The sequence below is a fragment of the Phoenix dactylifera genome, chromosome 12, assembly GCF_009389715.1.
Source record: "Phoenix dactylifera cultivar Barhee BC4 chromosome 12, palm_55x_up_171113_PBpolish2nd_filt_p, whole genome shotgun sequence".
NCBI lineage: Eukaryota > Viridiplantae > Streptophyta > Magnoliopsida > Arecales > Arecaceae > Phoenix > Phoenix dactylifera.
This window is the reverse complement of record NC_052403.1, coordinates 7,073,608-7,087,875: the sequence shown is the minus strand read 5'-3', so window position 1 is coordinate 7,087,875 and position 14,268 is coordinate 7,073,608. Positions and strand designations below refer to the sequence as shown.

At 40.9% G+C, this 14,268-nt stretch overlaps 2 protein-coding genes across 2 annotated transcripts; both read right to left on the bottom strand.

Moving 5' to 3' along the window:
* Nucleotides 1-1,688: 1,688 nt before the first annotated feature.
* Nucleotides 1,689-12,735, bottom strand: LOC103697197 (laccase-17-like). Its single transcript, XM_039132676.1, has 8 exons — nt 12,675-12,735; nt 9,283-9,348; nt 4,356-4,384; nt 4,100-4,251; nt 3,682-3,926; nt 3,470-3,598; nt 2,204-3,136; nt 1,689-2,068 (listed from the first exon to the last, which is right to left on the bottom strand). Exons 1-8 carry the CDS (start codon nt 12,733-12,735, stop codon nt 1,938-1,940), a joined length of 1,746 nt encoding a protein of 581 aa, XP_038988604.1. The 3' UTR covers nt 1,689-1,937.
* LOC113461133 (cyclin-dependent protein kinase inhibitor SMR4-like) lies at nt 8,012-8,653 on the bottom strand. The gene has a single exon (XM_026800629.2). The coding sequence runs from the start codon at nt 8,523-8,525 to the stop codon at nt 8,304-8,306; it is 222 nt and encodes a 73-aa protein (XP_026656430.2). The 5' UTR covers nt 8,526-8,653; the 3' UTR covers nt 8,012-8,303.
* Nucleotides 12,736-14,268: the final 1,533 nt, after the last annotated feature.

Genomic DNA, 14,268 nt, shown 5'->3' with positions numbered 1-14,268 from the left:
TCGTTCCGTGTCCCAAGTATTGTCTTTCGGCCTTTTTGCGCATTCTTATTGGTTATCCTTTTGGGATATCACCTGGTTCATATACACCATATTTATAGGATAATTTAGAATTTTTCATAATTTTTTTCATAAAATTTTGCTCGAGTGTCGACCTTCAGCATCCATTCAAATCCATCACATATGATTGATTAACTTTTCATGTGCAGCTAGTATGAAGTTTGGATATATTTTAGAAACTAGTGGACAGGACCTAATTTTTGACCCATGAAAAGCTTGAATGGTCAATAATCTATGAGTCCACTGTCTGCCATGTGCATTGAATGGGCTTCTTTAAGCTGCTGCTCTTCTAGAAAAAAGCCAGCCTTTATTAAGAAACACAAAAAGATACAGACATGGCTTATGCTGGTGAGCGCGGACCTCAATTATTTGATGGGTTACATACAAATATTATCGTAGAAAACACCCAATTGCCAATTATGGTGCAAAGGCATCTACGGATTGGTGAAGACTCGCGTGCTAAGATTCTACCATAACTTTGCCATGTGATAGTTGGCTACGGCCGGCCTATGGCTCGGGATTTGAATGCATGAAAGCTAGTTATGTGATGGATATAGACCTTAATTATTTAGTCCTTGCTAAAGGACAATGACAATACTAAACTCTTGCTGACCTATAGGCAGAAAACTTCAAGCAGTATAGCGATTTTAATTCTGGTGGCAAGTTAAATGAACAAACTGATCACTCTCAAAAGACATGGGATCACATATGTGTTCTTATTTATCTATGGCACCAATGGCTTTGGGCGACTAGCTCGCTTTGTTTGTTTCTCACATATGTGTAATTCGTTTTAGAAGATCTAAGCTGGTCAAAGAAAAGAAAGAACGAAATAGAAGAATAGAAACATAAGTTCTGTGGAATGTGTATGCGATATAAAAGACCACCATGCATGCATCAAGTGAATAATTGCAATCCTTTATATTGACAAATATTTATGACCCTGATCACTTGCATGAACACTTAATGCAGCACCCAAGTTTCATAAGAACTCCAAAAAAAACGTTAGAACCAGAATAAATAAACTTCGAAGCTCTTGAAGACACCATGATAGTAATAAATAAACTCTAAAAGATATATTAATTACCCAGCTGCTACAATTAATCCCAGAAACTATCCCCAGCCGCAACGCCAAGCAACTAGCTAGTAAACAATCCATAGTGTTTCAAGCTTTGTTGGTTTATTTGTTTATCTGTAATGCCTAACAAGGGGACCAATCTATCGCTAGCCAAGGTAAGTGGATTCTTTTCTTCGTGTCCGTTTCCTATACTTCCTTTCTCCAAAAAAAGAGGGACGACGTGATCAAGGCCAACCAAATGATGCCTTTTGTCGGGGTCGTGAATCCTCCTTCCGTATGACAAAATTAAGTTGTTTTAGGTGTTCATATAGCTATGAGATTTTCTGACGCATGAGTGACGGTGAACAAGATTTGGCCTAGATTGTTGGTTACTTCTAGGATACCTCGATATTAATTAGATAATTTCCATGATACATGAAAGCAACATGCGTGTCACAGTAAGTCTCCCAACTAAAGTTTCCATACATGCACTACAACAGTACAGTGTGTTGTATGCCAAGTAAGCTTGTAAAAGATCAGTTAGCCGGGAATCAAGAGTGAGTACTAAGGAATTAAATTGATCATGAACTGATCTTTTATTGATGGAGAACACCCAAAAAGAAATCGAAACCATAACAAACAAAAACGCAGCACTTGCAAAAGGTGCCGCGTTGCGGGCTGCATGTTGTTCATCGAGACTCGACAAAACGAACGCACCCAAATCAAACCCCTTCTATGGGCCTGATCATTTGGCAAACCAAAAGGAATAAATTAAACCCCAAAACTTGAGCAAAAGCTCCCGGACCAGATCCGGCGGTCGATGTGATCAGCACTTTGGAAGATCGGAGGGTGGAGGTAGTAGCTTCTGGCTAGGGAGCGGCCCGTCGTTCACCACCCACGCCATCCTCAGTCCCCAGCTCAGGTGCACGTCGAAGTGGCAGTGCATGAGCCACACACCTGTCATGCATGCATGCAGAAGTCCACGGTCAATCTCGGCTTTAAGTCAAGCTATGGCATAGTCCATATATAACGATCGAAAAATTAATCGATGCAAAAATTTCCTCAAAAAATCAGTGCTAAACCTAGACGTACCAGGGTTATCAGCTCGGAATCGGATGGCCGCCCATCCGCCGGACGGCACTCCGACGGTGTTCCTCTCGACCGGGTCCAGGAGGTTGAACTTGGCCGGGTCCTTTGTTGGGTCCTTTGTTGGGTAGAAGTTGTTGCCGTGGAGGTGCAAGGGGTGGCTCTCCGCCCCTTGGATGCTGGTGTCCTGCATGACCAGCTCCACGGTCGTGTTGAAAGGCAGCACCGCCACCTTTGTCCCGTTGGTCACGAATGTGTTGTTCGGTGGAGTCCCAGTGTAGTTGAATGGGAACGGAGGGTTTCTGGGGAAGTCGGCAGCGTAGACCCCCTTGGATTGCCCCAGGTAATGGGCCTGGAGGAGAGCCATGGATGGGAACGCAAACGAGACGTTGTTGATCGATGCGGCGAACTTGGTCCCGTTGGGGCCTTGGCATGTCTGGTTCCTGGGGCACGGGCTCGTGCCGAGCCCGACGGTGAAGTAGAAGCTCCCGGTTCGGGGCACATCGGCCGGAAACTGCGTGCTCGCCAGGCTGCGCAATTTGCTGCTGAAGTTTGCAGCGGCGGCGGTGTCATTGATAGCCGGGAGGGTTGGTTTGAGGAGCGGGAGCTTTTTCCTGGAGGTGGATGAAGAGGAATCGTACTCGAGGAGGCCGGCGACGGTGGTGTTGTCGATGGTGCCGAGACCGGTATTGTAGGGCCTCGCAGCCATGAAGAAGGTGGCATTTGGGGAGGTGGGCTTGGTGCGGAGGAGAACGTTGGTGGTCTCGCCTGGCCCGATGAGGATGATGTCCGTGTCGAAGGGCTTCACGTAGTTGGCGTCGGTCTCGACGACAGTCACGGAGAGGTTGGCGATGCTGAAGAAGAGGTCGTCGTTCAGCGCAGCGTTGATCAGCCGGAGGAGGTACGCCTTTCCGGGCTTCACCTTTAGCTTGAACGTATCTGTCAAAGTCGCAACATGCTCGACGTTATAACTCGACTACCAATACGTCCAGGCCACTGTTCGGCAGTTATAGCAATGGGTGAATTTGGGCCAGCCTTGGATGCATTCAAAAAAAATTAAAAGGCAATACATCATGGAGAGCTTTGGGCAACTTTCTCTTCCCAACCCATAGGGTCTCTTCTGAGTGGTCCGCCATGAAGGAGGCCATCCAATCCTCAACCCCATTTGCCTTTATGAAAACATGCCTTCTCTCATCTATCATTGGATGCAGGATCCGGTTTTTATGGCCTGATATGGGTTTGATTTTTATCTTAGCCCCAACTGGAAAATACCTTTAGTGGAACAATTGTACAAGGGACCGGGCAGGCCGTTAATTGTGTAAGCTTCGGAGACATTTGGGCCTGCACCGGTCTGAAGGGCCTGGGCGATGATAGCCTCAGGGTCTTCGTTAAACCATTCGCCTGTGATTTCAAATAAAAAAAAATGAGCATATTCTAAAGAAACAAATCTAATCGACAGGTTTTGATATGATGGACGCCATTACCAAAGAGAATGGGAACTTCTTTATAGGGTTTGGGGAAGGGGTAAGGGATGCCACGCTTGGGGAGGATGACGAAGGATCCGTAGACTGTGGCCCTCAGCCAAGAGTGGTGAGCGTGCCACCAAAGCGTGCCTCTCTGGCCTACTATTGTGAAGCTGTACACGTAGCTCTGGCCTGTCTGGATTGGGCACTGTGTTACGTATGCTGGGCCATCGGCCCATCCACTTCGGAATTGCCGGATGCCATGCCTGTCCGGCCATTTCAGTGTTCATCGGTCCAAATCAAACCCAAGTAAGTTAAAATTAACAACTCGTCATCTCTAACTCATGCATTCAGGGTTCATCAACCCAATGAAACCAAAGTAAGTAAAAAAAAACAAACCGTCAGCTCTAACTCATGTAAGCTTATATGCAATTCATACCAATGTATGGTGATATTATTTTGTACGTGGTTGACCACATTCACAACAACCCGATCGCCTTCTCTTATGACGGTCTTAGGCCCTGGGAATTGCCCATTCACCGTCACCATGCTCCTTGTGTGACACAATCGTGTCATGTTCCGCAACCTTATCTGTAAAACCAAATCGTCGTGAAATAAAACACTGAATTATGCTATATTAGCTTAGCTTAACTATAGTTGACCGATCTACAATTGAAACTAGCTACATCACATACATCAAAATTAAAATGCCTTGTAGTGCCTGCTGAAAACTCCGAAAATGCTGAAGGCAAGAAGAAAAGTTCTCATGCAGAATGCTGGATGAGGAAGAGCAACACCCATCCCTTGCTACTCGTTTAAGGCTTGCTAGTGGATAGATTGGTAGGGAATGTGTTCTCTTAACTTTGGCACAGCAGTACGTGAATGTTGGTGGTTCAAATATATAGGAGATATGTTGGGTTGAGTAGGTGAGATACGTCGAACATTAACCGGTTATCTCCGGCGTTGGGTCAAGCAGAACTTTAGAGTGCTCACAAAGAAAGAATGTTTTTTTAACGTGACCAAGGTTAGATTACCAAAACAACCTTCACCAGTCCGGGGTCTCTCTAGTTCATGACATGAACAGCAGCTCAATGACCCACCATCTGCCGTGAGTAATAATGGCGTGGACATAATATGGGTGAGTCCTATAGCCTATACCTCTTCTATATCTCTATTATCTTACTATAACCGGTGCATGAATGGTAATGAATGGATGAACAAGACCCTTCAGTTTGTGATATGTACATCATAAGAAGAGAATTATTGCTGAGATGTGATTACTACTTCTACTGCATGGTAAAAGGGTCTCTTTGTAATCTTCCGAATACCCTTTTGGTTTGGGATTTTAGCTTAGAAGGGTGCGGTTGTTGCAGTGAAACCTCTGCAGTCACCAACTTCCAGAGGGAATTTGATTAGTCTTGGTGATCAAGGGAGACCACCCAACCCTAATAATTACAAGAACTAATGGTGGTAGCAACCGTAGCACCTAATCATTAGAAACAAAAACCTAATTGCTTATATTATATGATGCCATTCTGCTGGCTTCCCATATTGACTGGTAAGAAGTTCCTCTATTTTACTATTTCTGGTGGCTCTCGAGGAAGAATGTTTGCCGATAAACAGTTCATTTCATAGAAGCACTCCAACTATCAGGTGGTTTATGTTGGGATACACCGAGATAAGGATATCTGATCCGGTGCACGATCTAAAGGTGACAGGCTTTAAGCTGACGTTTTGATGGGGTGGGCGAGGGCTCTTGGTGCCATGTCAATTTATTATCTTGTTCAACTTCCTCGTCACTATCATGTCATATGTTCTTCCTTGGAGTCACTCAATCACGCTTCTAATTCCTTACAAACTATGATAGCCTAGGTTTAGTCAAGCTTGTGCTGGAATAACTTGTTCCAAGAAATTTTGCTGTTTTATCTTTGTAAAAGATGGCTAATGACTATTAGGTAGGTAACAAGCCGCATCTAAGCACAGTATTTCGGTTGCAATTTGTATATGATAAAATTCCTTCATGTCATAAGCCATGCAATTTCATGCATAAATTTTTGAAACAGTAAATTAGCTTTTGGTATCTAAATCATTGGAAGTTCTAGGTCCTGTTTGGACAGAGAGAGCAGCTCTATATCTGGGAACAGCCAGTGATTGGTAGGAGGCTCCATTTCAGAGGGTCTAAGCAAGGAGGGAGACTTGGCGAGCATTGAGCCGTCTTGTGGAATCTCTTCGGCTGATCATCGGGATAAAAAATTGTACAACTTTTAACGTGAATTTCGCTATCCAGAAAAACTAGAATTGTTGACCTGCATGGCCACCATAAGCTCTTCTCTTCCTTTGCTGTTTCATTAGCTTTCTCCGGTTATTTGCTTCTTATTTAACTGTTTATCTCTTCTCTGTATTTATTCCCTTTTTTTTATAGCAAACGGCGGATGAAATCCACTACCCTTCATTCCATTAAAATGAAACTGTGTTTATTCTCCCTATTGTCATTTTTATTCATGAAATTCGGTTAGGTTATACATTTCTCCCCTTTTTTTAAGAAAAAAAAGAAGAAAACAAATCCGACATAGTCCGTGTTGGAGTTGAAATTTGGCCTGAGGGTGACCACGCCGGAGGAATCCAAGAAGTTGCCGGCCGGGATGGAGAAAGGAAGCCACCTCCTGCGCTCCGGTGTACCGGCACAAAGCCTTGGCCGGAGATTCCGGTGAAGTCCCTCCGATGGCTAAGTTAGAGTTGATCCAAAGTTTAGGAAAAGTCTCTGAGTGCCTTTCATGCCCCCTTTGGGCCTTCCCCTACTCTCTTTTTATAGGGTGAGGGTCTCGGCTGTCACCTGATGTCTCGGGTCGAGTTGTGATCATCTGGCCATTAGCTGGAGGTGGCGTGAATCATGGAGATCAATCTCACGAGCAGAGGATTCGGGAGATATTTTTCCAGATTTGTTTGAATATGCATTCTAAGGACCTGCGGGATCAAGGTTAACAGGAGCGAGGTTGGCTCGGTCTCGGGCCAAGGTTGGCTCGGCTTTTAGCAGGGTCCGAGGTTGACTCGACCTTCGACGGGGTCCGAGATCGGCCTGGTTCTTAGCGGGACCGAGGCCTGGCCTGCTCAGCTCTGTGGTTTGCTCGGCAGAAATTGGGTGGTTCCATGCTGGAGTAGAACGGTCCATTTTGCCTCCCATCTGTCCGTTTACATCTCTAGATCACAAGCATCGATGCTTGGTCCCCGCAATGAGTCGTGCATGGCAAATGCTAGGTACATGGGACACCAAAAAAATCAAAATTCCTTTGTTAGCCTCTGCTATCAAGTGAAGCTAGGCTTTGTTTGGCCATTTTGATGTAGAGGTTGGTCAAGTTCATCCAATGACACCAAAAAATCAAAATTCCTTTGTTAGCCTCTGCTATCAACTTAAGCTAGGCTTTGTTCTTGGTCAAGTTCATCCAATGACACCAAAAAAATCAAAATTCCTTTGTTAGCCTCTGCTATCAACTCAGAGCTTGGTCAAGTTCATCCAATGACGCCAAAAAATCAAAATTCCTTTGTTAGCCTCTGCTATCAACTCAAGCTAGGCTTCGTTTGGCCATTTTGATGTAGAGCTTGGTCAAGTTCATCCAATGACAGATTGAGCTCTCCTTCAAAAGGTTCTGTTGACGTGGGTCGTCATGACCTCTGATTCATTTTCTTTTCTAAAATAGTTTCTGTCTTAATATCTAAGCTTATGCAGCAAGCATCCATAAGCTCTGACTGTGCTACAATCATTCATGAAACACTCGTAAATGGTCTATAGAGGTCTTCAAAGCTTACACTTATCAACGATACAATCCTTGTTCTATACCATGCTTGATATTGACTGTTTACCAGCAATCATATAATTCAATATCAGTACGTACTGTGCATGTAATGCCCCCAGAGTACTGGCTCAATTCAGTTTGTTTTACCGCGTAAACACGTCATCTTTTCCAACAAATTGTCCCTAAGTAAGCGAGCACATTCATATCAGATTACATCTGCAGATAAATAAACTTCGAGAAGAATTTAATTACAAGCATTCCATCATTATCTCATGGGATCATAGCTATCCAACAGCAACAGAAAACGCCATACCATTAGATAATGTAATTATGTAATTATGCCAAATGTCTCGATAGTTCATCAGAGAATACCCTTTCGTTCAATTTCGTGACCACCACCTGAAAAGATTTGCACACAGCTAGCATTGCAGTTAACAAACTTTTCCAAACAAAAAGAGTTATAGAATACCATTTAACCACGGAGTTTCTCCTTTCGGGCCACGGAAAAACCAAGATTGCAGACAATTAATGGATAGCATGGAGGTACCAATGGATACCCAAATGACCCGTTTCCTTCACCCAGATCCAGATTCAGACCGGAACTTTTTTTTACAATGGACGAATAAGAAGAAAAAGAGAGAACATAGAAACCAATATAGCGGCGGCAGGAGCAGCATTTAACGTTAGACAAAGGTTAGATTTGATTCGCTTGCAAATAGATACGGAGACAGAGAGAGAAACCGCAAAAGCCCTGATCTTGTACTGATAACAAGGGTACAACAGAAATGTTTACAGAAAAGCGCCGTCTCTTGGCGCGAGCGGTCTTTCTTCCGATCAGATCAGATCCCGGGATCAAGCGCAGGACGCCTCCCTCCAGGGCGCGAGGGAAAAGAGCGCCTCCAGATCCGGCGGGTGGAAGTAGCCGTTCTTGGGCGGATCCCTCCTCTTCCCGAACGCCCCCGCCGGCGACTTCTTCTTCGGCGGCGGCGGGCACGGCAGCACCGCCGGTATCCGGCACTCCACCCTCTTCGGCGTCTCCCATCCTTCCGTCTTCCTCTCCTCGTTGCTCTCCATCCTTCGCTCGCTCTCTCGCCTCTCGCAAGACGGAACCCGGAAGCGGGAAAGTTTGAAGAAGAGGCTGGAAGGAGCGGGGAGAGGTTTTGTACGGGAGGATGGCCGCGGCAGGATCGCGAAGCTACTTGGTGGAAGCCAGCTGGTGGTCTCTGCCACGCGGCGATCCGCATGGCCGCGTTTTGGCGGACGCGGGAAATATTCGTGGCCGCAAAACTTTGTCGGGGCTTTGGTTGAATTCCATCTCGGAGTACGTGATACGAATATCATTCGGGATACGGGTAGAAGGACAGGTGTGCAGCGGAGAAGAGGTGATGGTGTCGCTGTCCAATATCAGCACCGCCCTGGCTTCGGCTGGCACGTGCGAGTCAGCTGAGAGGGGAAATTTCATTGACCGGGCCTGGACCAGCAAAAATTATTGGGTGCAGGTTGACCGCCACCTTGATGCACGCCAATCGCTGCAGTGCATTATATTATTGAATGGAACCAATGCGCCCAACGAACACGGTGATTGGCGGCATGCACCACAATAAATATGCATGCAGTGCACACAAAATTTAAATATTTTTTTAAAACCTTCCAGTTGGATGATGGTGATACAGCCCGGATGGAAATTAGAGCCCGCCGACAGCCAATTGAGTGAGGCGATGGCAGAATGGCAATCAAGCCGAATCAAGTTGAGTAGCTGAAAACTCGAGTCAAAATATTCAAACTTAATTTTTATTTAAAATTGGTTAAGCTTTAATATTCAAATTCGAACTCGCTTTGATGATAATAATGATGATAATAATAATACTCAAAATTAACTCAACTCGGCTTGTATGAGCTATACTCAAACTCGAGCTCAAATTCGGATCTTAGTTATAGTTTAAATATATATATATAACCTAATATTATATTTTAAATAATTTAATTAATATTTTATAATTTTAATATATATATATATATATATATATATATATATATATATATATATATATATATATATATATATATATATATATATATATATATGCTCGATTAGATTTGTAAATCTTCGAACTAAATATCTTGCTATTTGGGTTCAAATTTGATAATAGTCGAATTGAGTCGAGTTTGGATCGACATCGAACTTGAGCTGCTCGGCTCATCTATACCCCTAGAGCTAGCACAGAGCAAAAAACCATGTTGTTTCCTCCGTTGGCCAGTTCTATCGCGCGTGGGATCTCATTTTGAACATCACCTATTGGTGGGGTCTCCAATCTCAAGAATTAATCGGGGCAAACCCAAACAGTGGATTGTTATAGTTTAGCACAATAACCATGATATAATTAAGATGCCATGTATCAACTACCCTCCAAGAGCTGGCGCTAGCAACAAAAGACTGTGGATAAGGCTACATTGGACTTGATACGTGCAGTTGAACTACAGTTTTATTTTATATTGGCTAATACAAACTATGATAAATATATATATATATATATATATATATATATATATATATATATATATATATATATATATATATATATATATATATATATATATATATATATTAATATGGAAAGATTTCAGGATATCAAAATTCTAACCAATATAGGTATAAATTTTAATTATTATTTTCGAATATCAGTTCTTATATTTATTTATGAAAACTATCCTGCTCTACCAAGTTTTGGACTAAATACAGCTACTTGTATCAATCACCAAAATATTTTGGAGGTATCCAGAGATAATAGACAACGACTACAAAGGCCAGCATCAATGTGGTTGTCCACACGAGCGCGACCTCACCTTCCTATAGAAATTATTAGCAATAAAGGAGGTAACAATCAAGCGAACCTCCGGAAGGGGTGAATGCCCTTCTTCTCATCTGCCTGGCTATCTCGTGTCAAAATAAATTTCGATTCTTGGCCAAAGCAATCGTAGACCATAAATGAGAGATGAGGGTTTTTTTTTTTGCGAGGAAATGAGTTTTGATTAGATTTTTTTTTTCTTAAGTTAACCAAAGACGGTTCCCCATCAAATATTCATTAAGATATTGTATTGTGCAAAGCATTCCCCAAAAATACATATCGTTGCGTGTGTGTATATATATATATATATAAAATATATCATTATGATATTAATTCAAGATCTAGTATTTGTATCTATATAATTGCACAATTAAGAACAATAGCTAATGTTATTTTTAATCAATAAAACTAATTAATGCTAATAATCTTACAAGTACTAAAAATTATTGAAATTAAATAATGAATATGCTGGTATTTATAATTTTTTAATAATTATTTAATATTTTTTTTGGATAATTACTGATTCGATTGGAGAGAAAAAAGTAATTCTTTTAATTTGCTCGACTTGAATCTCTTAAGGACTCGTTTGGTTCACAAAAAAAAGAGGAAAAATGTGGTCAACACAAAAGTAAAGAAATATCTCTTGTTTGGTTGGAGTTTTTAAACAAGATAGATAGAAAAGTAGCATTCTCATGGAAATAAGATTCTTATGTTTTATGAAAAAAAATCTACAGGAGACATAGAAAAGCTATTTTTTCACCGGTTGAAAATTGAGATATTTTTTCCCAAAAATATTCTTAAGCCATCCAAATCAGTGGATAAGGTTTTTTTTCTTTATTAGGGGTATAATAGATATTTCATACAATTTTTCTATAAAAGTGGATACTCAACTAAATATAAGCCATTTTAGGATGTGCCACTTTTTCATGATCAACTAAACATGCTAAACCATTTTCTTATGTATTATATTTTCATAAATCATCTTCTCAGAAAAAATATTTTAGCAAGAATTTTTTTCTCTGCAAACCAAATGAATACTAAGAATCCAGGAAAAGTAGAGAAAATTGATGAAAGTAGGGTACTGTAGATCTTCTTTTCTTTTATTAATGGATTATAAAATAAGATACATAGGTTTTATTTATACTAGTAAGGTCCGTCCTTTTATAATTCAGATTGATTTCCTCTTCTACTTGAAAGAGGACAAAACTTTCTGGAAATAAATATAACTACTAAAAACAATCATGAAAAAACCAAAATTCTGTGGTAGATAGATCTCGACTTCCATTTTTATTTGGATTTTTATCACTCTATCTAATTCTTCTCGGATTAAACGATATGCGGGTCGGAGTTTTTCATGAAAAGAAAAAAAAAAATCTTAATCGGGCCGTTTTAGGATCCAAATGATGGAATTTGGCCATGCTCATTTGATGCACACACTTTTTAGGAGGCAGAACAACATTATGAAATCGAAAAGTTATCAATTTTTTTTTAAAAAAAGTATACCTCGTTCAAGCAACAAATGGACAAAGTTATAATCTCCAGAAGTTGGGCATCTTATTTGGCTTCTCGATGTAGTGGATTTTGCTTGTAAATCTTATCCAATCCTTCTCGTAGCAGGCAAAATGATCCATATTAAATCCAATGATCCTCCTGGATCAGTTAGTGCTACTTGTGCTGAAAATAACATAATAACAAACAGTAAATTGCTAAAATGGAACATAAAAGCTGAGCTAGAAAGGCTGATTAACGCACCTAATATATTGTTCTCATTAAGGAGGCCCATAATGAGTGCAAGCCGGTTGAGCCTTAGGTAGTTCGCTCTTATTGTTTTCATTTGATTTGAATTTGATATCAAGAATCGTTTTCCATTCCCTTACCCTCTTCCTGTGCTCGATGTTGATTATTCGCTATTCTCTTGCTTTCATGCTCTAGCGAAAGAATGGATTAGCGACAATATATCTATACTGTGCTTTGAAAGCTCTTGATCTCTAGAATTTTCGTGGCCACCATGTACTTAGAACAAATGCCGCCGATTATTGCATCAACTTTCGGGGCCGGGATATCGCTTGCATGACGTGTCAGCCTTATCTTGCCATAATTTTTCTTGCTAGATTTTAATAGAGCGATTACGATTTTCTAAGGGAAAAATAATAAATACATAGAAGACATGGGGTAGTGGTACCCACCAGCTTGTCAAAATTACCCAATAAGAAGCTGGAAAAGTATTAGCGAATTCCAATGATTCACTCCAAATCCGTGAATTGCCTCGATCATCATCCAAAGCTACATCAGAAATTTGGCCAAAATTAACAATGAAGAAGGGATATCTACGAGTTGCCGGGGCTTGATGCGAAACCCAACTACCTATATTAATTACGGCCTTCCGCTCTCCAAGCCCAGCTCTCTGTCCCATTAGACTCCGGCCGCCCCAGGCCCATGGTCGCATAAGAGCAACGGAAGGGACGTGGCCAGATAGCTGCCAAACTGACTAACAATCTTATTACTCAAAATAATTTTTTTATTATCATAATTTTATATCAATTTTTATTATTTTTTATTAGTATGATCTTATTAGAATAATTTTAGAAACTACATAACAATTTATATTAATCAGTAATATTTTTTATTATTAGTGTGATCGTTTATATTATTTTTTATTGAATCTGTATGCAAGAACATATTATTTTTGAAATATACCTGCCAAATATAAAAAAATAAAAAAAAATATTATTATTTTTTATATAAATAGTTTACGGTATATCACTGAAATTATATATGAGGCCCACCATAGGAGCTTCCAACTACTGACTGCACCCACCCATTTTTGTTTCGCTTCTTTCGTTTGTCTCCTTCTGTGGTTTGTGTTACCGGCCCACGGCTTATCGAGGCCAGCCAAGATCTTATCCGGCGTTCCCGACAAACTAAGTCAACCCACGTGGAAGTTTGAAAAGCCCAGTCAATTTTCAACGCTGGTGCACTTTGGCCCCTGCACTTCTCGACACGAGTCTTCTCCCTTCATTACACGGAGATGGAAATCCCACGTTGAGAGGTGCAATGACCAAGACGACCCTCAAGTTTATAAGGCTAAATTCGTCGATAAAAAATACAAAGAAATATATTTAAATTTTTTTGTCTCAAACTCGTTTATAGCGCTTCAAATATGCAGACTTATAATTTTTATTTTCTTTAATCTTCGACAAAAATGATAGATTCAACGTTAGATTGTGCTTTCTAACATAGCACATAGATTACGGCTAAACTATAGATATTGAAAGATTAAAAGATAATAAAAATTATTTAAGGCACTCTATGATTTATTATTTTCTAATTTTATTGAATGTATTTTTGCTCTATAAAATGTCAATGAATGGCCATTTTTTTAATGAATATAATTAAATGGTAGATGAGAATATAATGGACTTGGAGGGGGGGCAAATATAATAATAATTTGATGAACAAATTGGCAAAGCCTCCGTCGGAAATTGAAGGAATTGATTGCTGTTGGTAGGGAGGAAGAGATGGGTTAGGTGGGAGGATTTAATTGTTCGAGGCAATTCCTCTCCAGCGTGGCGATTGCCAAGTGGGAAAGAGACACGTATTTGCCCTCCCACTAGCTTCGGAAAAGTCAGAGAACAGCAGCCCGCGGAAAATATACTGTGGTTTTTCTACGTCAGCCTGCCTCCGGGTCCATCGCATTCGCTTCCATCAAGCATCTTGATTTAATCCAATTCCTATTTTGAACACTTCATAGTGATCGTATGATGCTGGAGTCCAAATGAGAGGACACTTGTTATCATCCAACGAGATTTTCGTGGTTGACCTTTTCATTTGTTTGGGCAGTCACTGGCGAGGTGGTGCTGGTCCAGATTCAAGTAATGTATCATATCTCATTAAAACCGGATAAAGAAGCTACTTTCATGCAAAAATGGCAGATGGGAGGGGTATCTCGGTCTTTAAAAATGGTAACTGTA

Coding starts and splice junctions, on each gene's coding strand:
- LOC103697197 (XM_039132676.1), bottom strand. CDS start 12,735: ATGGGCCTGGGGCGGCCGGAGTCTAATGGGACAGAGAGCTGGGCTTGG. Junction 3,599..3,681: donor AGAAGTTCCCATTCTCTTTG/GTAATGGCGTCC, acceptor TTGAAATCACAG/GCGAATGGTTTAACGAAGAC. Junction 3,137..3,469: donor GTACAATTGTTCCACTAAAG/GTATTTTCCAGT, acceptor CGACTTTGACAG/ATACGTTCAAGCTAAAGGTG.
- LOC113461133 (XM_026800629.2), bottom strand. CDS start 8,525: ATGGAGAGCAACGAGGAGAGGAAGACGGAAGGATGGGAGACGCCGAAG.